The sequence below is a fragment of the Rhineura floridana genome, chromosome 17 (genome assembly GCF_030035675.1).
Source record: "Rhineura floridana isolate rRhiFlo1 chromosome 17, rRhiFlo1.hap2, whole genome shotgun sequence".
NCBI classification, from domain to species: domain Eukaryota; kingdom Metazoa; phylum Chordata; class Lepidosauria; order Squamata; family Rhineuridae; genus Rhineura; species Rhineura floridana.
The window spans coordinates 16,053,517-16,078,550 of NC_084496.1; the positions used below are offsets into that span (position 1 = coordinate 16,053,517).

Sequence of the window (25,034 nt, forward strand, 5' to 3'; positions counted from 1 at the left end):
CTCTTCATGTTACTGCAGGTAAAATCCTTGCAAGGATCCTCGCAAATTGCCTCTGCCAATCTCATAGCAAACCCGCCCATTTCTCTCCCTAACTTCTGCGCTCGCCTCAGAAAGGACAGCCGATAGAGAATCCGATTGGCCAAGCTTGGCTGTCAATCGGGACGGCTCAAGCCAGGCCCTTCCTAACTCCGTGGTACAGCCGCCTTCTCGGGAGCGGACTTGGCGTCGGTTGGCGCAGAGGCGTACTAATCTTCTCCTGCGTCCCGCCTCACCCTCAGGTAGCCCGGAAGATGGCGGCGGCGAGGCCAGCTGTCGTTGCTGCTGCCGCCGATGTGGTTGGCTGGGCTGTGTAAGGGAAGCCGAGGGGGGTGGGATTTCCCTCTTCCTCTCTTTTTATTGTTATTACTATTATTTTGGCGGGACCAATGCCGGGAACAGGCGAGCCGCGCGGACTGAGGGGAGTCGCAGTGGGTGCCGAGAGGCCTGGCCGCGGGCGGCGCTGAGGACTCGGCGAGAGCCCCTCGTGGAGGGCGGTGGTGCCCGGGCGGGATGCGGGGTAGGCGCCGGCGGCGGTTCCGAGGGGCCAGCGGACGGCTGGACCGGCTTCTGTCCCTCGGGCTCGGACTCCTCTTCCTGTTGCTGGGCGGCGGCGAAGCGGCCCCACTTCCGCAAGCAGTTGCTGGTGAGGAACCCGGGAAGGAAGGGGGGGAGGGGGCAATATCGGGTTTGGACCCAGACTTTGCTCGTATTTAGGGTAGTCCCACTGACAGCAGTGGGGCTTAAGTTGTTAAAGGTTGAGTCAAGCCCCATTATTTTTCATGGGGCGACTCTTTACGTAGGGCGGCTGTGTATACGCCATACTTTTAAAGCACTCCCCAGAGAATCCTGGGAACTCTAGTTCCCAGAGCTACAATTCCCAGCACCTTTAACAATACACTTCCCAGGGTTCATTGGGGGGGGTACTTTAAAGATATAGTGTGTATGTGACTAATTCACAGCTCTCTGTGTAAAAACTGAGACAGTGTGAGACTTGGGAGATTGGGAAGTGCCTGGGAGTGCCTTGTGACACCTTAAACACTGAAGGTTGTGGCTTTTTTGGGGGGAGTGACTGTAGGCCCACCCTGTTAGTGGGCTGTGTGTGTTGCATATATATAATTATTTTCCTTCTTCTGCCCTTCCTCCAGTGAACCCAAGGCAGCATACTCTATCTCTCCCTCCCCTATTTTATCTTCACAACAACCTTATGAGGTAGGCTAGGCTAAAAGTGACTGACGCAAGTTTACCCAGTGCAGTTAGGCAACTTTAAACTTTGGAGTTAATTGTGTTATTGGGGGGGGTGGCTTTTCTTTAGATGATAACATATTGCTTCACTTACTTCAAAATATGGTAAGCTAAGCCTGCTGAACTTGGGGGCCCTCCTCATTCTGCTGAGAGGGGCCCTAGCCTTTGCCCCCAAGGGCCTGTCCTGATGGCGCCACAGACTCAGTGAGTATTGTGACTGAATGGAAGTGTGAACTTGGGGCTCCTCAGGCCTAGTCCAACACTCATCCACAAACCACTTTGGCTCTGTGTATGTCATTATTTATACCTCACTGTTGATGTACGTGGTACCTTACAGAGTTACATAGATAATGTAGAAAAGTCCTTGCTCCTGAGGAGAGGTTACAATGTAATGTACAAAGTAATGGGGAAACAGAGGGAGAGAGAAGAATGTTGGAAATGCTTTGTCTTTGTTTATGTAAGCTGCTTTGATGAGAAAAGTGACTAACTGCTGAGAGGAAGGGCGGGATACAAATTAAATAATAAATAAATAAATAATAATAAATAAATAATGATAAATAATAAAATCATAATAGTAATAGATATAAGAGAGAGTCACTGAGAGATACAGATGTGTGTGCATTCACACACAGACATTAATAAAAAACCGGAGCTAAAAGGAAGGTTATATTGTCAGTTGCTGCTGTTTTGAACAACCACCATGCTTATTTTCTATGCAGACGTGAACATTGTGTAAAAGTATTGCAGACCTAATGTGCCTCTTGTATTTCATGGCCATTTGGCCCCATTTACATTTTTCTACTACTAATGTATGTTGGTACATGAATATCAACCAGCTAGAAATAACGATTCATACCTCTGATGTAGTGAAAATTCATGAAAATTGCCAGTGTGGTGTAGTTAGAATGTTGGGAGACCAGGGTTCGGATTCACACTCAGCCATGAAGCTCACTGTGTGATCTTGGGCCAGTCACTGCCTCTCAGTCTAAACCTACCTCACAGGGTTGTTGTGGGGATTAAATGAGGAGGGGGGAATGATGTATGCCACTTTGAACTCCTTGGAGAAAGGTGGGATAAAAATGCAATACATGAATAATAAATATTGTTAGTTTTTCAGATGCAATAAGGCACTTTGTCCATCTCTGTGTACCTGAGAGATCTCAATATATGTGACCACCAGTTTTCATAGATAACCATAATTAAATTTCCTCCATACGAATAAGGAATTTCCTTTTCTTGGAAAAAATTTTTTGTGTGCTAGTTCTTATTGTATAGATGACAAAGTGTATTTAAGAACATAACTTAAGAGCGGCTATGATGGATCAGACTAAGGGTCCTTCTGGTCCAGCATCCTGATTCTAGTAGTTCTGAGGTCTTTCTGAAAAGCCTTCAAAATGGACATAAAGACAACAATGATGTTTGTCCCCCAGCAATTGATAGTCAGTCCTCTGAATCTGCTGATAGACCTAACCTTTATGAATTTGTGTAATCCTTTTAAAGCCATCCTTGGGAACAGTTACTGGCTATCACCACATCTCATGGATGTAATTTTTATAATTCAGTTAATGTTATGTAAAGAAGTAATTCCCAGTGGTGTCTTGAAAACCAATGTTTCTCTTTTTTTTTTTACAATAATTTTTATTCAAATTTTCATAAGACATAGAAAACAAAATCATAAAACATTCAAAGACAAAAAACAAAACAAAACAAAAATGATTAAACAAAAAAAATAAAATGTTGACTTCCCATTTGTCACATATCAAATCAGTTATAGGTCTACAATATATAACAATCCTGTCTCTTAAATCATATTATAAAATCACTTTCCTCCAGTAGTTATCTTAATTAATCATCAAATCTCATAAACATTACTTTATTCTTTCCACAAAAAGTCAAAGAGAGGTTTCAATTCTTTAAGAAATATATCTATCAATTTTTCTCCAAATAAACATGTCAATTAATCCATCTCGTTAATAATTATAATAATCTTATTGTCATAACCATAGTCCAAATAAACATTTCGATTAATCCATCTCATCAGAATCTGTTAGGTCCAATAATTTCAATAGCCATTATTCCATTATCCCTATTAGTTCCATCTTCCATCTTCAATAGTCCTGTTAAGTCCAGTAATTTCAGTGTCCAATCTTCCATTATCAGTATTCCATAATAATCTTGCTGTTGTAGCCATAGTCATATAATAAGAGTCTGATGGGAATTTCCTCTATCCCAAATATTTTCTTGCCATCCATTCTGAATAAGTTGCTGAAATACTGTTGTAAAGTCATATCTGTGTTCTTCTTTTTTACAAAATGCACTGGCTCATCTCTTAAGAGTTTTTCCATTGTCACATGGCTGCAGTTAATTCCATAGATTTTCTCTATATCAAGCTCCATCACATCATTCCAGTCCAGAAGATTATCCAAGCCATTGATAACTTTATCTCTAATATCTTCATTAATTTCTTCAGAGATAACGTTAAATTCCAAACAGTAGATTTTATTTCTAAAATCCATAAACTCCAGATCTTTTTCCAATTCCACATTTGTTCCAATCTCCAGGGCTTGTATCTTCCCTTTATTTTTTCTTTTCTCATCTCTGATCTCATTCTCCTCTCTCACAGGATCCCCTATTTCTTTAAGCTCCTGCGTCATTTTGCTCAGTTCAATTTTCAGCTCCTTACTACCCTGTCGCAGGGTTTGTTTCGTTATCTCAATCTCATCCATTATTTTCTGAAACATAGTTACTTCCAGATTCTCAGCCACTTTCTTGATTGCCATTTTTAAAACCACGAAAACAAAGCAAAACAAAAAAAGAAGAACCACTTCTTATTTCAGCAACAATTGGGTTAATATTCCAGGCTTGATGACATCACAGTATAAACAGAGCAACCTGCCTTATCTCTCTATGTTCAAGAATGCAAAACAAATTTAGTTCCCAGCATCAAAACAGTTAGTGGCGTCGTGAAGAAGCAGATTCGTCAAAATAAAATAGACCAAAAAGAGAATAGTCCCAGACAATATAATATTCCTCGGAGTAGAAATCAGGAATAGAAATCCCTCTTCTGTTTATTATCTTTAGAATGCACTTCCAGGACAGCTTTTTGCGACAGAAACACAGATAAGCTGTTAATTTCGTGAATAACAGAAAAGAGTTATATCTCACCCAGAAGTTGTCCAAAGCCGATCAATCTGACAAATCTCCTTTTGCTGTAACAATTTAAACCAAGTAAAAAAAATAATAGAAAGAAGGGTGCTTGCCTGTTAGTCCGTTCTCTCTTTAAAGAAAAGATAAACGTATCGCTTAAGCAGATAGAGCTTGTTAGAAAGTCCGTCCGGCATTGTTGGCTGGACCTTATCTCATAAATTAATGAAATCCAGTCCTCCCAACAAAAACAGGCTTTTGAGGTTGATCTCTACGTTTCTCCCTGCCCGGGAGAAATTTCATCAGTCAAAAAAAAAATGTTCTGACTGATTTATATCTGAATAAGCTTCTTTTGAGGCGGGAGCCCGTCCCAAAAGCAGGCACAAGCGAAGTCACCCTTCCCGGAAGTCGAAAACCAATGTTTCTCAAGGGACAAATTGCTTCACAGGAAAGTAAGACAGTTGGATCTGTTTTGCCCCCAAAAAATCTGTAGTGTGTGTATATTTCTCAGACTGTTAATGTGTTATAACTGCTCAGGCTATAGAATTGTCATTGGGCAAGACTGTTGGAAGCGCACTGGAAATTAAAGATACATTTTTTGTTGATACAGATGGCCTTTCCCCCATATTTTTTCCCAAGCAATTGGGCTCTTTTAGTTGCTTCCAGCAAAACTTCCTCCAGACCTCTGTTGAGGGTATCGATGTAAGGTTTGTGGACTAAGAATGCAACATAGGCACAAAACATTTGCCAATGTAAAAAGCACAGCGGATCACTCTCCTTGACAGAAGGGGGATATCTCAGTTTGAGATGAGTAACATCCAGTTGTGTTTCAGGTGGTGGTTAGGGGTGTGTGTAAGTAATAGTAGGGAAGCATGATGCACAGTAGCTGGACAGTAGCTTTCACTTCGAATACATTCAGAGCTTCTTGTGTCCATAAAGAAATAGGAAGTGCATTTATCTTGAAACTGACAAAATTGGGCTGCTGTCTGTTTCCTGATATTTTTTTTGTTTTTTTACACATTTTCCCCTCACTGTTTGGAAATTGTAGGTGAAAGTTCTAGCTTCTCATAAATCTCCATTGTTGCCCTTTTTGTATCATTCTAGGTTTAGGGATAACTTTAAATTTCAACAATATCGACATTGGGCTGCTCATAGTCTGTATAGGGTATTGGACCTTGTTGCTAATGGAATCCCACTTATGAAAGCCCAATTGCAGGCTGGTTTGCTTCCCATTCTTTTAGGGTGGATTCAAGCCAGGCAAATAGGCATGCTTTGTCAAACATATTTACGTGTGCATGGCTCTGTTCAAGGTTTAACTCAGTTTGAAAAACTTCATATGCAAAGTGGTAGTCTGAACGGGTGATCTCTATGCCTTACAACACCTTCCTTATTAAGAATGAGGGGATACTTGATACCCTATGGGAACTTTGGTAGGTGGATCTTGGGATGGAAATCTCAAAAGGAACATGGAATGCTATTTGGAGTTAGCCTGCCATGAAAACAGTCTCTGCCAGATTGCGATAAACAATGCTTAAACTGATTTATAGGTGGTATTGTACACCTGTCAAATTGCATTGGATTAATGCTTCTCTATCATCTGATTGTTGGAGGGAATGTGGGCTGCTTGGGAGTTTCATACGTGGTGGTTGTGTCCTGTGGTCCAAACCTTTTGGCAATGGGTGTTTCAGGAGGTCTTCTCAGTTGTACTTATCCCAATGGACCCAGGGCTTGCCTTAATCTGTATATTTCCAGATGAGCTTCTGAGCCTTACCCATAAAAAAATCATTTTGTTTTTTTAGCAGCTGCTTGGGTTGAAGTAGCACATCATTGGAAATACTCATCTCCCTTTACAATGGCAGGTTGGTGGGGAAAAGAGTGGGCTTTAGCATTAGCAGAAAAGTTCACTGAGAGCAATTGGTCATTAAAGAGGGGTGAAGATAAAAGAGACTTTTAAAGATGTCTGGTATCCTTTTATTGAATATGTGGTACAGAAAGGTGGAATGATATTGCCACCATTGTCACAACAAACATTTTGGTTAGACATAATTCCGGGTAATGGGTTGACTTAGTGCTTATGCTCATTGTTGATCTCTTACTGTAATCATCGGGAATTGTATTTGCTTTACATAATGAGGAGTTTTGGGGTTGTGAGTATGGGGTTGTGTTATGTTATTGTTATATGAAATTTCATTCAATAAAAATGTTTTTTAAAAAACCAAAACAAATATTCCCTATGCTATTTGTTTATTATTTATTTTATTTTATTTAAAATATATCTATTCCACCCTTCTACCCTGCAATAGGGCACTCAGGGCGGCTACAATAAAATAGCACGCATATATAATAAAATACACAATAAAAACACAAACATTACAGTAGATTAAAATGCATAAAATACTATTAAAATACACAAAATGCATTATGCATACACATACATAAAATGCATTATGCACACACACACAAACATACATACAAGTATATATGTGCATGCACATATAAAAGAGTGAGAATAAAAGAACTTAAAAGATAAAAATAAAAGATAAAAAACTTTAAACAGTGTGAGGCTGACCTGTCAGTCCCAACCAAAGGCTCTCCAGAACAAAATAGTTTTTTACAAGTTTCCAGAAGACCATCAGGGAAGGAGCAAAACGGGCTTCTTGGGGCAGAGAATTCCAAAGTCTGGAAGCCACAATTGAAAAAGCTCTCTCCCGCATGCCTGTCAATCTAACTTCTTTCATTCTAGGCACACAGAGGAGACCAGAGGCAGATGATCTTAAATCCAGGGTAGGAACATATGGATGTAAACAGTCCCTTAAGTACACTGGTCCAAGGCTGTTTAGGGCTTTAAAGGTCAAAACCAGCACTTTGAATTGGGCTCGGAAACAAATTGGGAGCCATTGGAGTCGATAAAGCACAGGGGTGATATGCGCCCTGTGCCACACTCCAGTTAACATTGTGGCTGCTGCATTTTGGACGAACTGTAGTTTCCGAATCATTTTCAAAGGCAGCCCCACGTAGAGAGCGTTAAGTAATCAAGCCTCAATGTCAACAATGCATGTGTCACCGTGGAACTTCCAGGAACGGACGCAGCTGGTTGACCATTTTGAGATAGCCAAAAGCACCCCTGGCTACCATAGCCACCTGATATTCCAGCAGCAGGGCAGGATCCAGAAGAACTCCCAAACTGAGGACCTGCTCTTTCAAGGGGAGTGCAACCCCATCCAGATAGGTTGCAACCCTATCCCTGGGGCAGTTTTTCCCTTGGCCAGCAACACTTCCGTCTTGTCTGGATTAAGTTTCAGTTTGTTTGCCCACATCCAGCCCTTCAGGCACCGGTTTAGGATGAGCAGTCCTACCTTGCCATCAGATGGAAGGGAGAGATAGAGTTGAGTGTTATCAGCATATTGACACTAAGGCTACAATTCTGCACACATTTACTTGGGCAGTGGGAGTGAGCCCCATTGAACAAAGTGGGACTTCCTTCCAAGTATACATGCATGGGACTGAGCTGCAAATATAACTTCCATTGGTTTAATCTAGAAAAATTGTCACTCTTCTGGTTTGGTACAATGGTGATCAGATGTGAAGGAGGACAAGGTTGCAATCCCTTTAATGGATTTAGCAGAGAGTATTTCAGCAGGTATAGCTTCTCTCACTTCTGTATGACAGTTCCCTCAGCTGGTTCAGAATGTTGTGTGTGAGGGAAAGAAGCCGTACCTGTTGAAATTTCCTCTGATACACTATTTTTAAAGGTAGAAAAACCTCATTCTTCTTTTCATCTGGTCTACCAGAGTCAGTATTTACAGTCACGGAAGTGAATTAGAATCTCAGTTCAAAATGACAGGGAAAGTCTGCTCAAACCAGGTGGTCAAAGGGCACTTTCACATGACACAGAAAAGCACCTTTGAGCCTTCTTGTATAGTGTGTACGTGTGCTGTAATGTGGAATAGAAATAAAAAAGCTGTGTTAAAACCAAATGCACATTCTAGCTGGTGTGTGTGTGGTGTCTGCACTACAAGAAATATATATATAAAGCTTTTAGTGTTGTATTTGGGAATCACCCAAGTTTTATTAATGGGTAACTGATCCATCTGAAGTGATCCCGAGAGAGTTCCCAGAAAGGTTTGATTATGGAGAAGATGGATGGTAGAGTTGCTGTGAAGAACTCTGGAAACAGAAGAAATCTTTGGAATAGTTGAAGTAGCAGTATGCCTCTAAACTTGTGCAGAGAGCTTTCCCATTGGTATGCAAAAAGCACAGTCTGTAAGAGGAAGATGAAGAGTAATATTACACACTCAGTCTAGAACAGAAGTGAGGAACCTCCAGCTCATGGGCCAGACTTGGCTTGCCGTACTTCCCCATTTGTCTTGTGAGTCTGTTTTCGGGAAGCCATGGCCACCTGTCCTACACCCGATGTCATACATGACATCAGGTGTGGGGCAAGTAAGGGCAGGACTTCAAAGGAACAACCCGGAGCTTAAAGTGAGATGCCAATTGTTCCTTTGCTGGATCAAGGTGTGCTCCCAGCCACCCATCAGCTGATGACAAGTAGGAGTGTGCCTTGCTCAAGGAGGGGGAAGTGGTTTCCATTCAATAGAAACTGTTTCCCCTTCCCAGTGCTGCCCTTTAAAGTCTCCCCAGTCAGAGGTTCAAAGGTGCAGCACGAAGAGTCTTACGAAGGGATTTTGAAACAAACGTGGAGGTGCAAGAATACCAAGGGACAGTGAAGTAGATTATTGGTGGTTGGTGGGAAAGGGAATAAGAGATGGAAGTGCTAAGAATATAGGAAGTTGTTCTTTACTGAGTCAGACTATTGTCTATCTAATTCTGTATTGTTTACTGACTGATGCGGATCTCCAGTGGTTCACATAGGAGTCTTCACCTGTCCTACCTGGAGGTGACAGGAATTAAATCTGGAACTTTCTACATGCCAAGTATGTGCTCCTCATTGAAGAACAGCCCTTCTCTGATAACCATTAAATGTAGGAAGAATCAATGGAATAGCTGAGCAGACACTACTTTACAATAGAGTAGCCAACATGGTGCCCTCCCAATGTTGTTGGACCCCAAATCCCATCAAGCACCATCCAGCATGGCCAGTGGTCAGGGATGATGGGAGTTGTAGTTCAAAGATACCTAGAGGGCACTGTGTTGGCTACCCCTGCTTTACATGATGAGAATGTGTATTCTACACAGTATATTGTATTGTAAACGACAACTGATAGAAAGTTGTGTTTTGTAAGATAAACTGTAAGAAGGGGAACACAGGTCCAGAAGCAGTAGATCTTTTATCATTAGTAATTCTTTCCCAAGTGTTACTTTCTCATCTAAACTCACTTATGCACCCACAGTCTGTTGTCCAAGGTGCAGCATCAGATGTGCAGTGGGGCTTATAGTCTCTCAAACAACACGTTCATGTCATGCTAAAAGCAAAGTTATCCCTATTCTTTGTGTTACAGGCCTTGACGGTTTTGGGTGGCTTCTCTCCAGATTTTAGATGTATGTAACTGCTATGACCCACTGCACTTGAGTTCAATGTGGTGTTCTTCCTTTACTGTGACTTTCATCTTGGGCTTGGCATTCATTGTACACTGCAGAGTCCCTTCCTGCTTACTGTCTGTATAATCTTTTTTCCTCCTCTGTGCTGCTCCACTTTGCATGTATTCTCGGCCACTTCTATTTGATTGTATAGTTTAAGCTTACTTTTTCCCCTCCCATGTACATCTAACTCATGATACAGTGTAGGCTTAATTACTCAGAATTGGCTCTCTAGATTTCTTTTTTAAGACTTCTGCCAACTTGAATTATTTCAGCCCATTTCAACAATAAGATTTAAAACCCACAACATGAACTGTAAAATATTCAGTTCACAATGTTCTATATTAAAAACTGATTAGAAGGACTTGGATATGGCTATTAAAAACCAGTCCAAACGGTAAATCTTATAGCAAGGATGGGGACCCTATGGCCCTCCTGGTGTTGCTGGACTACAACTCCCATAATCCCTGACCAATGGTCATGCTGGCTGGAGCTGCTGAGAGTTCCACACCTGTTACATAGCTGCTGAGAATCTCTTTCTATGCCCTTGCTATTTAGACATGGCATGAAGATATTGATGTAATTAGGAGGCCATCCTTGGTTCAGCTTAAAGGTGATGCTGAGGTCTATGTGCATCTCATGTACAACTTTAAAATGAGGGGTATGTACAGCTCAAATATTTCTGTGAATGTGATTAAGGAGCAAATAATATTTGTAATATTATGGACCAGTTCTAATGTAACCATGGTTTCTTTGAACATGAATAAGCCTTCCTGAGCTTGGACCCACATACTTCCCCCCTTCCTTCTGGATTCCTACATTGAGCAGTGGGTTGGACTCGATGGCCTTATAGACCCCTTCCAACTCTACTATTCTATGATTCTTTTATGTGCCACTTCTGAACTATCCACAATTTCCTGAGATGTCCAAACTCAGGTAACAGTGGCTTATTTAAACTATGGTTTGTGATAACAAGTCAGGATAAGTCTGTAGTTTCAGATTTTGACTTGTTCTCACACTGTAATGTAAAGTTCACAATGTACGCAAACCACCATTCCCTACATTTCAAAAGCGGGATAGTTGAATCTTCTCCTGTGTTGCATGAAAGATGGGAAGGGGATAGTGTGTAAGTAGAAGGCTTGGACAGACTTATTTCTGCTACACCTGAACTGGGGCTATATACTGTATTGCTAGGATAATTACTGGAGTTAGGTTAGAGTTGGCACATTAATTCATCCTCCTCCCAGTATACAGAAGAATTGTTTTCTTATACATAATACACGTATATTGAAAGCTAACTCTTTTGTATTGTAATCACTGTATCTCATATAATTTACCAAAAATGTTCATGTACAAAGTATGATTATCTTGAAACTCTACTGCAGACTGTCAAATCTTTTTCATTTACAAAGGCTTTAATTTCCCCCCAGTAGTTCTTGCAGCAAACCTGAGGGGAGTTTGTTAATCAAAGCCACACAATGAGAAGCTATTTAAAGCTGCTTCTCCTGCCTCCCAGCCAACAGTAACATTATTTTCTGTTGCGCAAAGTCAAGAGTCTGCAATATACTGCTGCAGAGGAGGTTCTCAATCTCTTCTTTCATTGAGAATAGAAACTGCTGTGTGCTTTGTGGTTATTGCAATGTTAGGAGGACCATGTGCTTTTATAAACATGGATGGCAATATACTAAGGAGCCATGATTGGCTGTGACTATCCAGCATGTATTCATGCACACATCTCTTTGGATGTTGTCTGTTACGAAATGGACATGCTGAAAACTGAATGTGGAAATTGAAGTGGGCTTAAATTTTCTGGGCAATAATATTCCCATTTCTGTATTTAGAGAGTTCATTTGTTCTTTATTTTATGAACAATGCAAGTTTGTGTCTGTAGGTGCAAGGTTACTTTGCGTTAATACAGGGTGCTTCTTTGGTTTACCATCTCTGCATCAGTTTAGGGATGCAGTGAAGCAATTAATGGAAATATTCCAGGAGACTCATCAAAGTCAAATTCTGAGCATATTCCAGAAAATATGGAATAGAGTAGCATGAGAGTCACGTTTCAATAAATGTACAGTTTTATTTATTCTTGTGGATGGCTTTGTTTTTAATGCATTATTTGCTCCAAGCTTGTGAAATAGGGCAGATTACAAATCAAGTTTCCACCAGGGCTGTGGAGTCGGTACGCCAAACCTTTGACTCCGACTCCTCTATTTTTCTACTGTCCGACTCTGACTCCACCCAAAATTGCTTCTCGTCAATCAAAATTTATTTGGAAGTTGGAGTCGGTACATTTCTTCCGACTCCGACTCCACCCAAAATTGCTCCCAACTCCACCCAAAATTGCTCCCGACTCCAACTCCACGACTCTGACTCCACAGCCCTGGTTTCCACCTAAGTGGGATGTGCTGTTTGGCTTGGCAATAATCACTTTTCAATTTTCTGCCCAGCTGTTTGTTGGGCAAGGAGAACAGTTGCTTTGACAGAGAATAGCAGTTCCCCAAATTCTCCTTGTGATCATTTGCTAGGACTCTTAAGTTGGTCCAGTGTTGGTCCTATATATGGGCATAGCAAGGATAGGAGCTGTCTTATCCTGGTAACTTATATTTTTGCAAGTTACAATACTGAAGGCTTCCTTCAGCTGCATTTTGCTAGCTATGTTGCAGGTCGGATTTCTGCTTTTTGTCTAGATTGTTTTCTTAGCTGCTATGCAGGGACTTCTTAACCTTTCTTTTTTTTCATTCTGTCTTTGATAGTGCGGTTACAGAAAATTCATTGTATTGAAGAAGAAAAATTGACCTGATTCTTCCGATGTTTGTGTCTGTTCACAGGAATCAGGAAAGCAGAAGTGAAAATGAGCATCAGCTCTTCTGTGGTTTTCGTAGCTGCTATTGTGGTTGCTTGTGGTTAAAGATTATAAAATACTTTTGTGACCTAAATGCTTAGCTCGCCCTGATGTCATGAGCCTCACAGAACAGGCATGGGGCAGTGAGAACAAAGAGGAGGCGTAGGACTTTGAGTGGGAAGGAAACATCAGTGATGTGTCTTCAGGCATGCAGGAGTCTGCAAGCTCCCACTCTCTAGGCAGTGACAGTCTGCAAGCTCTTGCGCTGTAGCCTATAGATCTAGTTACCAGTGAGGATCCCCATCCCAGGCAGGAAGATGTTTCTCTGCCTACCTTTCACCCCCTTCCTTTTCCTGCTCCGCCATTGCCACTGTGCAGCCACCCTCCTGTTGGGGAGGACCTCACTGAGATGATCCAGTCACCCTCTCCCCAGACTCGTAGAAGGTGGCGCCAGCAGTCTCAACGGGCTCTCACTATCCCTCTGAGAAGGAGTGCTTGTCTGTATGTGTGCTCCCTGCAGTGACACTCAGTCCACACAAATAGGGTGCCCACTCATCTTTACTTAACATCAGTAAGGAGGTGTGTCTAGTTGCTGTGACAACGTCTTAGTGCAGTGTAGTCGTGCCTTGCTAATCCTAGTAATGAAGCTGAATCCTGTGTAATCTGTAAACTGATTCATGAAGCAATCTGAATTGAAATTTTCCATTAAATCTACTAAAGAAAAACACTCCTCTGCGTGTCTGACTTCAGTGGATTTGGGCAGGAGACCTGAAGATATTGCAGTATTTATATTGGTTGTGTAAAATAATAATAATAAAGCAACATGATTGTCTTCAAAACATGGTGTGTTTTCAAGTAAAAGTCCTTGCTATTTTGCATTTGCTACCTTATAGACATTGTCAGCTAGAGTTTTATGTAACTTATCCGTAAGTGTAATGCTCCATAGTCAAGTGGAAGCTGGAGTGAGTGCCAGTTCAGCAGCTCTTGGGCTCAGTTCAGATAATACATTAAGCTGTGGTCAAGGATTGACTCTCTTTTGGTCTGATATCTGAATTGTCAAACCAGACCTGTGAACCATGGCTCAAAGTTGCAAACCCTGGCATATGTTAACAATTGCTGGGCATGGCAAACCAAAAGCTTGCAGCCTTCTGTCAGAAGCTGCAGCACCATGATGTTGGAAATGAATTTATGAACCTTGAGTGCTGTTCAGATTATGAAAGATTACGTCGACTTGACATCTTTGAACCATAATTTTCTTGTTATATATTTGGAAGCTCAAATCATGGTTTGGGTTCTAAATTGCATGTAGCAGAAGCAATGGCTTAGTGTGATGTCTTCATTGAGCCAGAGATTCAGCCTAATTGCCAAAGTATATTAAATTAGTCTGTGGTTTGAACGAACTTCACAACAGGTTGCTGAAAGTGACTGACAAGGTTGTGTGAGAGACAGCTGTGTGATTTTATGTGTTTACTAATCCAGTAAAATGGCTGACTGAGGCTGCAACACATTTATGAGGTAGTAAGCCTTGGAGAAAATGAAACTTATTTCTGAGTAAACATGCATAAGATTGCTTTGTTACTTTGATCTGGCAACCTCTGTGTCTCTGGACTGTGTCAAACGTCTACATTGCCTGGTATAATATTCAGTGCATGTAACCCCTCATTTCTATGCGTATAGAACAATATTCTGCTGAGTTTGCATTATTTATTTATTTATTTATTACATTTATATCCTGCTTTTCCTCCAAGGAGCTCAAGGTGGCCTACAAACATGGTTCTCCCACTCCTGATTTTACCCTCTCAACAACCTTGTGAGGTAAGTTAGACTGAGAGGCAGTGACTGGCCCAAAGTTACCCAGTGAGCTTCATGGCCAAGTCAAGTGAGAACAGGTGATAACTCAGGTTGTAATCAACCTTTCAAATAAATTCACAAATGTTAGTAGTTTTTAGTCTTGCTTACCTGCATATGCAGTGCCTTGCAAAAGTAATCAGACCCCTGACCAATGCTCTCATATTACTGAATTACAAATGGTACATTGTAATTTTGTTCTGTATGATATTTTATTTTGAAACACTAAAACTCAAAATCAATTATTGTAAGGTGACATTAGTTTTATGTTGGGAAATGTTTGTAAGAAACATAAAAAACTGAAACATGTGGCTTGCCTACGTATTCAACTCCTGTGCTGTGGAAGCTCCCAGTTTACACAGATGAAAGAAATTGCCCTATCGCGGACACAGTTACCTTACCAGTGACCTCCACCTGGGAACCATTAAAGTTGCTGTCGCGTTGTCTGGATAAAACCCTCACTGTTGAAGGATCATTGGTCAGGCTGTTGATCTGAAGGAAAATGAAGACAAAAGAGCATTCTACAGAAGTGAGAGATAAAATAATACAAATGAATATATTAGGAAAAGGGTACAAAATACTATCCAAGTGTTTGGATATACCAGTGAGCACAGTTGGATCAATAATCGGAAGTGAAAGCTGCATCACACCACCCAGGCACTGACAAGAAAAGGTCTTCCCTCAAAAATTGGTGCTCGAACCATGAGACTTGTGAGAGAAACTACAGAGAGGCCAACAATCACTTTGAAGGAGCTACAGAGTTCAGTGGGTGGGAGTGGAGTAATGGTGTACCAGTCAACCATATCAAGAGCTCTGTGTAACACTGGCCTGTATGGGAGGGTGGCAAGAAAGAAGCCTTTACTCAAAAAGTACCATCTGAAAGCACGTCTGGAGTTTGCCAGAAAACATGAGTGTGCCCCAGCTGTGATGTGGGAAAAGAATTTGTGGTCAGATGAGACCAAGATAGAGCTTTATGGCCAAAACTCAAAGCACTATGTGTGGCGCAAAGCTAATACTGCCCATGCCCCACCATCCCTACAGTGAAGTATGGTGGTGACAGCATCATACTGTGGGGATGCTTCTCATCAGGACTGGGCATCTTGTTAAAATTGAAGGAAGAATGGATGGAGGAAAATACAGGGAAATACTGCAAGAGAACCTTTCATTCCACTAAAAAACTGAAGCTTGGGAGGAAATGCACTTTTCAACAGAGCAAGGATCCCAAGCACAAGGCATTGGAGTTGCTCAAGAACAAAAAGATGAATGTCCTACAATGGCCCAGTCAAAGTCCTGATCTTGATCACATTGAGAGTCTGTGGCACTCTTTGAAAACTGCTGTCTACAAGCGATTTCCAACCAACCTGAACGACCTGGAGCGAATCTGCCAAGAAGAGTAGGCCAAAATCCCTCTGATACTGTGTGCAAAGCTGGTACATTCCAAAAGACTTAAAGCTGTTATTGCAGCAAAAGGTGGCTCTGCCACAAATTAATGTGTGGGGGTTGAATACTTATGCAAACAATGTGTTTCAGTTTTTTGTTTCTTACAAACATTTCCCAACATAAAACCAATGTCATCTTACATTAATTGATTTTAAGTTTCAGTGTTTCAAAATAAAATATCATACAGAATGAAATTACAGTGCACCATTTGTAATTCAGTAATATGAGAGCATTGGTCAGGGGTCTGATTACTTTTGCAAGGCTGTACTTACATTAGTCTTCTGCGTCATGTTGATGGTGTGAAAGAGAAAAAATTACACACCCTCTTTTCCAGTTTAGCAAAGAGCCTGATGCCTCTTCAGAGTTTTCTAGGGAAGCGGCTGTTGATAAGCCTCTTGTATTAAAATACAAATCCTGTGTTGTATCCAACATGAATCTATTCTAAGTAGGACTAATTGAAATTAATGGACATGACTTACTTGGATCCATTAATTCTCAGCGTTGCATACAAATCCCTAGACTGAACTTTATGCTCATGTGTGTTCTCAGTAACTCGGAATTACCCTGAAGTCTCTCTTGCTCACTTAAGAGAATGATCATTCTTTTATTTTGGAACTGTTCCACACTGCCTTTAATTAGCAAACTTTTTCCTATTTTTAAGGATAGCTATTTAAAGTGTTTCATTCATTACCAAGGTTGGGAAAGAAAGGCATCATAGGTTTTCAGTACAAAAATAACTAAATGTAAGGCCTGATGAAGAACACAATCAGCTTTGGAAGGTGATGTGAGATTCCTATGATACTATGTGTTACCTAGGCTCATTGTGTTTTCCAGAAATAGTCCTCAGCATTTGAATGGTTAGATAATAAATATTAAAGGGTGAAATCCAGTGGTATCTGCCTGCAGTGGAACAAACATGTTGGTTTAATGGATTTGCCCTCCGACCTGCAGCCCCCTCTTCACACCTACAATCTTTAGTGGAGGGTTGGAGAAGGGATGAGGAAGAGATGGAGAAATGTCATTGTGCAAGTAGATGTCCTTCTCTTTTGAGAGCCTTATGTTTATGTTCTCATAAGTTTAGAATTCAGAAGCAAGTACATTAAGTCTGAGAAACAATGTTATGTATTAATATATTAACTAACTTACAGCACAGTCCTGTCCATGTCTGCTCAGAAATAAGTCCTGTTGAATTAAATGAGGCTTACTCTCAGGTAAGTGGGGCTAGAATTTTAGCTTTTTTCTTTCCTATCAGAGATCTAGTTGCTAGTACAAATGTTGCAGGGAGGGCTTATCAAGTCAAATACACCCATCTATTAAATAATGTGTTAGCATAAGGTTGGAATTAACAGCTGTGATGCTTTTGTTTGTTAGAGAGGCCCAGTGACATGGCTGTGGGTGAGACTTAATTGTGGCACATCCTTCCCTCCCTTGTTCTAGCTTTGCTTGTCTAATTTCTAGCTTTGCTTGTCTAGCAGTATACTCATACTAATGGATCTCAAATAACGAATAATTTGTGTTAACTGCTGTCCCTGCAGATGCAATTGTGGACATACATTACACCTGTATAGAGAGCTCATTTTTTCTTTCAGCATATTGTCTTCCTAGTTCATTCCTTTACTCACAGGGGTATCATTAGTGTAATGTGACTTGATCATGACATTAAGGACTTTTATATAAGCTAACTTTTTAAACTAGTTATCGCTGATCTTTACATGATGTAGTGAAGTAGTTATTGGCAGTAGTTTAACTTCTCTGCATAGAAGTTGCCTTTGGGCCCAAAGAGCTTGGTAACCCCTGGTGTAAAAGGACACCTCCATTGCCAGATGTAATCACACAACATGGGTGCTTTGGTAAGGAGCAATGCTCATACCACCACTGAAAAAGCTCTATCCCAGGTGCTCACCCATCTCCTCTCAGAAGATGGGGGAATGCATTTAGGCCTCTGATCTTAACAGCTAAGCCAGGTTTATATGAGAGTAAACAATTCTTGACATATCCTGGTCCTGGACAGCTTGGGACTGTGGAGTTTAAAACTAGTGTACTTTACAACAAATGAAGAGAAACACCTTTGATATTCCTTTACTGACTGGGCTATATTATGTATAGAAGCCTCTAAATTGAGCCCCTTTAGGAAATAAGTGTTGCAATATAGCCTTGTATCAGAGCAACCCTAATGTAATGTACAACAATATATGAGAGAATATTTTACTGTAATCAAAGAAGCAGCTGATATTGCTTAGCAACCTGACTCTGTTGACAAGCCTGTTTGTTAGGTTGAGCGGACTTGTGTGTTTTGGGAGGTTCATGCTATTGAAGCTCAGACTGTAAAAACGGACAATACAGTATGCCTTCAGCTGTATTTGCAGTAGATGGTGCTGTTTTTTAAGATATTGGGGCATACTTGCTAGGGTGACAACTTAGAGAATCTAACATGCAAATAAGAGTGTGCAGGTTTGATTGACTGAAGATGTCAAGGGAATGATACTGCTAGGCTGCGATCTTCTACCTACTTACCTGGGAGTAATCCCCACTGAAATAAAAGGTATTTATTGCACTGTTAATAAATTGATGAGAGAGCCATTGTGATGTAGTGGTTAAGGTGTTGGACTACGACCTGGGAGACCAGGGTTCGAATCCCCACACAGCCATAAAGCTCATTGGGTAACCTTGGGCCAGTGACTGCCTCTCAGCCTTAGAGGAAGGCAATGGTAAACCTCCTCTGAATACTGCTTACCATGAAAACCCTATTCATAGGGTCGCCTATAAGTCAGGATTGACTTGAAGGCAGTCCATTTCATTATCAGTGAATTGATGGGCTGTGGGAAGGCCACTGTGAGAAAGGGCTGTGGCGTAGTGGTAGACCACCTGTTTTTGCAAGCAAGAGGTCTCGGGTTCAATTCCTGGCATCTCCAAGCAGGGTTAGGATAGACCCCTGTCTGAAACCTTGGAGAGCCGCTGCCATTCACCATAGACAGTACTGCGCTAGATGGACCAGTGGTCTGACTCTGTATAAGCCAGCATCCATTATCATGGACTGAGACTTCTATTTTTCCATCTAAGCTAGAGCCTATGTTTTCTGAACAAAGGAAAGGTTGCGAGTCAGCATTATTTATCTTTTACTTAAGAAGATTGTGTTTGTAATTATTTGTGTCTGAGGGAGAGGGTGGACTGGTTGATTCTCATCCCGCTGATTGCATTTATATCTTTGCTAAGAAATAGGACCACAAAACTATTCCTGTTTCACACATATTTTTAAAATACCAAACAAGGGTTAGGTGGCTACATTTGCTTCTAGTTTTTTGGGCATTGTATGGTTTATCTTGTTCTTACTGAACTAGTGGCCCACAGAACGGTCTGAAGACTCATGGCAGGATGCTGTTGTTGAAACTAAGCAGATTCCACCTTGTAAAGTGCCTGGTTAGGAACCTGGGAACCATATATGAACAGCTTTCCACCCCTGGGTGGAAGAGCAGGGATGTAAATATGAGTTGCACATTATTTCCTGTCAGTCATGGACTTGTGATGGTGAAGGGGTGACGTGAGTTCCCTCTTCTGTTAAATCAAATTGCAAAATGCATGTTTCAGGCAAAGATATACAATCCAAATGTTGAAGGCTCCACTGTGTACAATGGTCTCTCTTCATGACCATATATTTTAGTCTAAAGTTGGTACTTTTTTATAAGTATTAACATCTTGTGTTTAAAAAGTTACATGCATGAATGCCCAGATGGATTCAAGTCTCAAAAAAATAAAAATTAGCAGCCTTTCACACATACATTTCTTACAAAGCAAGCACCCTGTAAATGATCTGGGGAGTTGCTTTGACTCTTTGGAGCATAGAACACTTGTTAGTTATAGTGCATTGGTAGACAGAAATACAGGGCTGGAGGGAATTTCAGTGACAAAAGATGCTTATAACTTCTCTGGCAATTAATCACCAACATAGTTTAATTATATCAGAGCTCTTTCATTTTTTTGCCTCATTTTCCATTAAGTGACTTGTGACACAGCTATTGCTTTCATAAGCTTGTGTTAAAATCAAGGATGTTTTAAATTGGAAATCTACAAAACTTTCGCCACTTCTGTCTCAATGAAAAGCAGCACTGTAATTTTCACAAGAGTAGGATCTTCTGAACTGTTAGTTCATGTGTTAGCTTGGATCCTAGCATTATTTTTCATTGTTTTTGTCTCCCTCTTTATTACTTAAAAATATTTCTTACTACATAGACCAAAACCTTTTCTTTGAAAAAACAAGTTTATCAGTTTGTTGGTGTGCAGAGCGCTGAGCATCCTTCCCCATTATGTGCAATGAGTTTCATTTCTGCAGTGTCCTTTAAAAAATTGATTGCTTTTTCATGGATTGCAATAACTGTCTCTGGAAAACTGTGCAATAAAACTTGTAAGTCTATTGCTTTATTCAGGACACTTACGCAATACTGAAATATGCAGTTTGTATGAAATGAAAGTATCCAAACTATGGAATATCCACACAATTGATCAACGCTCACTTCAGCTACATTTATCCTTTTGCTGGATATTCCTGTGGTTCTTAGTGTTGGCATAATGCCCTATTGACATGAACTTGCATAAAGAGAGGTATTTCATAGCAGATGGTGTTTAAGTATTAGTAATTGAAGTGTGAATATTTTGCAAATGCCTGTCTTGTTGATAGACCACATATGCATTGAAGACGTTTAAGCAGAAATGACTGGATGAGCAAGGAGTACATACTTATATCCTTTCAATTGTATTTCTTATTCCTAGAGAACTTTTTGCATTTTTCAGCATCTTCCAGCAATGAAAGATATTGGCCATCTTCTGAGCCTGAGGTTTTTTTTTAGCAAATATTGTCAAGTCTTTGCCCAGAGCAAATTCATAATTTTGTTTAATATAAAATAAAATAGATTATTAATTTGGCAAACATTACCATAGACAGTGGTTCCTAACCTTTATAAGTATGGGGCCCCCTTTATAAGCTCAAAAATTTTCATGATCCCCCTCCCCCCAGGCTGGCTGCCAGGAAGGAAGGGGGAAAGCAGCCTTTCTTTGCAGCCTTGCTTCTTTTTGCTTCACAAAAAGCCCTCTCCTCTCGTTCTGAGTAAGGGCGTTGTCAGCAATGGTAGTGTGAGGAGACGGGAGTCGTTGATAGTAATCCCCTCTTCTTCCTGATATCTCCACCCTCAGCCTCCTTTGACATCTGCCATATATTTTATAGGCAGATGCCTGCCCTTGGTGCTCCTGAAAGACACTCTGGCATTTCAGCAAAAGTCCTCCCCTCTCATTTGGAGCAAGGGGGAGGTGTCATCTGCAGTGGCAGTGGGAAACAGACAGTGTCCAGGGAGTTAAAACTTTTTTAAAAAAATTAATAAATACTTCATTTCTTTACTGTTCGTGGCCCCTCTGGATTTCTTCGCAGCCCCCCAGGTTGGGAATCACTGCCATAGGAGAAGCCTATGTATGTTGAAAGAGTGCACTGAAATATTTGAAAATATGAGATCCTATTTTAATAATAAGCTAAGACAGGAATGAAGAACTTGTAGCCCTCCAGATGTTGCTGTAGTACAATTCCCATCATCTGTGACTATTGGCCACACTACCTACAGCTGATGGGAACTGGATTCCAATTACATTTAGAGGTCCACACGTTCCTCATCACTACTCTGTAGAATGGAACACAGGTTCTTTTTCAATAAGACTTTATTTAAGGAATTTGGTTTTGACACACCTCTCTTTAGGAATCATCTTTAAATATAGGAATTTTTCTGTGTGGTCAGTATTTTCCCTGCTTTTGTGGGCATCTGTGCCTCTCCTCTTAAATACCTTGTTACATGATCAGGTTTAGAAATGTTCATGTACACATTGCTTTAAATTCAAATGATGTGTAAGCGTGTCTCCATGTAGTTCCTTCAGGCAAACATGTCTTAAAATGAAATGAAATTTAAAGATTTTCTGTTTAGTCTTTCTCTTAGAATGGCAACTCTGTCATTTCACTTCCCATATTTTACTGTTCAGCAAAATCTTGGGGGCTTTTGTCTTTGAATGTGCCTGTTGTAACTTAATGTGACTCTTCTCTAGCTGGATTAACACATCTTGCATTAAAAATGACATTCTGTTCTCTGTGCCTCCCTTCCCTAGTTGACTTCTTTTAAAAGCTGTAGATATACATAACAACTTCCTCAAATTAGTTGCTGCATACATTGAGACTTCACTGCAACTTGAAGTTTAGAACAATTGCAGGATCTTTCTAAAAACTGACTGAACTTTTAAAATATTTACATCCCTCATTTGTATTTATGTAAAGCCAGGATAACTTTCAACAAATAAAACTATTTCTGGTATGTTTGTGTTTTTGTAAGCCGCCTTGAGGGCCTTTTGGCCATAAGGCGGGGTATAAATTTAATAAATAATAATAATAATAATAATAATGTGCATATCATACCATGATGGTGTCACACTTACTGTTGGTTCCCATGCCAAATCTGATAAAAACAAGTTGAGACTAATGTTATCATTTGAAACAAAGACTTGGTGGTTGCTTTGGTGGTTGAGTATCTTAAGTATTGGTTAACTAAGAATTAGTGCCTGAGCTTACTTTTTTCCTATTCCTTCCCAGTCCCTTTTCCTTTTGTGCTGTGTCTCTTAGACTGCCTGAGGGCAGCAACTGTCTTGTTATGGAAACTTGTAAGCTGCCCTGGGAGCCTTTTTTGCTGAAGAGTTGGATAAAAATGCCAGTAATATAATAATGTTTTACCTTTGTTTGTACACTCAGAACTTAATTTGACATAGAACAACTTCAAGCTTTAATTGCACTGCATTCATCAATTAATCAATAAAAGATTTAATTGCAGATTAGCTCCTTCTGCCACAAGAAAAGATGGGAGTGAATGTGCTTAGCATGTATTTATACCCAGCAAATAAGGAAGTCAACATTTGATGTCAACATTTAATGATGAACCATAGAGATATGAATTGCAAGTGCATATTAGCATATTAACTCTCACATGTGTGCATAAAAAGTTGATGACAAAATGACAACATTGATTGTCTAAAAGCCTGTGCTGGGTACTCGTAAGCCTTCACATTTGGTAATTTGTTTCTGGAGGAGAATGCAGTGTTGGATGATAAATAATATTTAAGGTGTTTTTCGGGGCACTGCACACTCTCACTCTTGTGCACACACACTCCTCACACACAGGCATTTTTGGTTTATAAGAGAATAGATGCGCTACAAAAGGGAGAAGGGGCGGAAATTAAAACAAGGACGTCTAGGTACCAATTCTTAGTTAAGATGAGCAAGTTTTGCTAGAAGCCAGAAAAGTAATTTGAGGTTATCTGACCAACCCTTTAAAAAGTGGCAGCCAGAATTTTATTCATAAAGATGTCATCTTCTTGTTAGTGGCAGCATGTCTTGAAATTGCCCGTTATTAGCATTACAACATACCCTTTGTGTTAGCAGAGAAACTCACAGCATCTAATGGGGTACATCATGGGGTTAAAAGAAGGGTGTTATTTCGGAAATGTGGTATCCATTATTTACTCATGTTATCAGGCAATGTAGTACCATCAGCTTCTCATAGCTCTCGATGCCAAGGGTTACTACCAAATCATATGTGGTCGTTTGGGTAAGTGTAGTCCAATAGTTCTTGGGCTTCACCTGCCATCATATTCCAGTATTTGGCTGTTTACTGATAATATCTATGTCGTGTGAGATGTGGGGCTTAGTTGTACTCTTGTATTTATGTTCTTTAATTATATGAATGTTTAAAAAAATATTAAAGAAATACTGTGAACAAAAAAGTGGAAGAAAAATGATAGCTTATTTTCAGTGGGTTGCATCCAATACAAGTCCTACTCAGAATTAGACCCATTGAAGTTAGTGAACATTACTAACTTAGGTTCATTAATCTCAATAGGTCTACTCTGAGTATAACTTAGTTAAATACAGCTGCTGGCTTTGTCACAAAAACATAATGCCAGAAATGCCAACAATGCTGAGCTTTACTACAGATAGATTGATTATTTTTATTATAGTCATAGACAGTCTATACAAAATTGTACAAGTGTGAAATATAAAAAAAGTAAAATAATGTAACTCTTATACATAATAAAACCAAGCAAGAAGTAAATAGGCTGCAGAAGTAAATAGGCTTTCTGAAATTTGTTTCCTGAAGTTAGCGTGAGTTGGCTGTATGTGTATGAAGCCATATTTATTTCAACCATTTTTTTTCTAGGGGAAGCGGCCACTACTGAAGCTCCCTTCTCATTGGTGATTCTTTCTGCTTGTAGTTTTGTAATCTTGGTAGTACTGCTTGTGAACTGTGTATCCTGTTGTAAAGATCAAGAGATAGACTTCAAAGTGAGTACAGGAGATTATTATTTGTATCAGTTTGCTATAGTAATCTGGTAACAATGACATATATTCTCTCTCTCATACTAAACGTCACTCTGGTTAGTCAAAATTAGTGGAGTTGGAGCTGCCATCTTAAGGTGGTTGTCCAGCTTGCTTAAATTACCTAATGTTGTAATTGGAAATGCTTCCTGAGCAGCTTATTCTGTTTGGTGATTTGCCTCCTTGCACTTACATATTTTCAAAGCAATTAAGGGTGGGCAGACTGAGGATGGATTTACGTATATTAAAGTAACTTCCCTGGTACTTCTGCTTGCTTGGGAGCATTCAAATAAATAGGGGAACTTTTTTTGGGGGGGGGGGTCTTGCCAACCTGTGCTGAGAGTCAAACTTTAAAACAACAGCGATTGAAACTGCACATAGATACGTAGCACTCTAAATCAGCATGTAATTTGCTCTGTTTTTCTAAGCTGGGGACCTGGCCTTGTAAACATTAAGTTAAAAAAATACTGAAATGGTCAGATGAAACATGTCCCCCTTTACTTTGAAGAAGTTGCCTTATTTTATTTAATTTTTTTACAAAAAACATCAGCA

At 40.2% G+C, this 25,034-nt stretch overlaps 1 protein-coding gene across 1 annotated transcript in view; it reads left to right on the plus strand.

The window, feature by feature from the left end:
* Positions 1-216: 216 nt before the first annotated feature.
* Positions 217-25,034, plus strand: part of LMTK2 (lemur tyrosine kinase 2) — a 68,665-nt gene continuing 43,847 nt past the window's right edge. The window contains exons 1-2 of the mRNA XM_061599179.1: positions 217-682; positions 24,325-24,449. Coding sequence (XP_061455163.1) covers positions 550-682; positions 24,325-24,449 — 258 coding nt within the window. The 5' untranslated portion in view covers positions 217-549. The remainder of the gene's footprint in view (positions 683-24,324; positions 24,450-25,034) is intronic.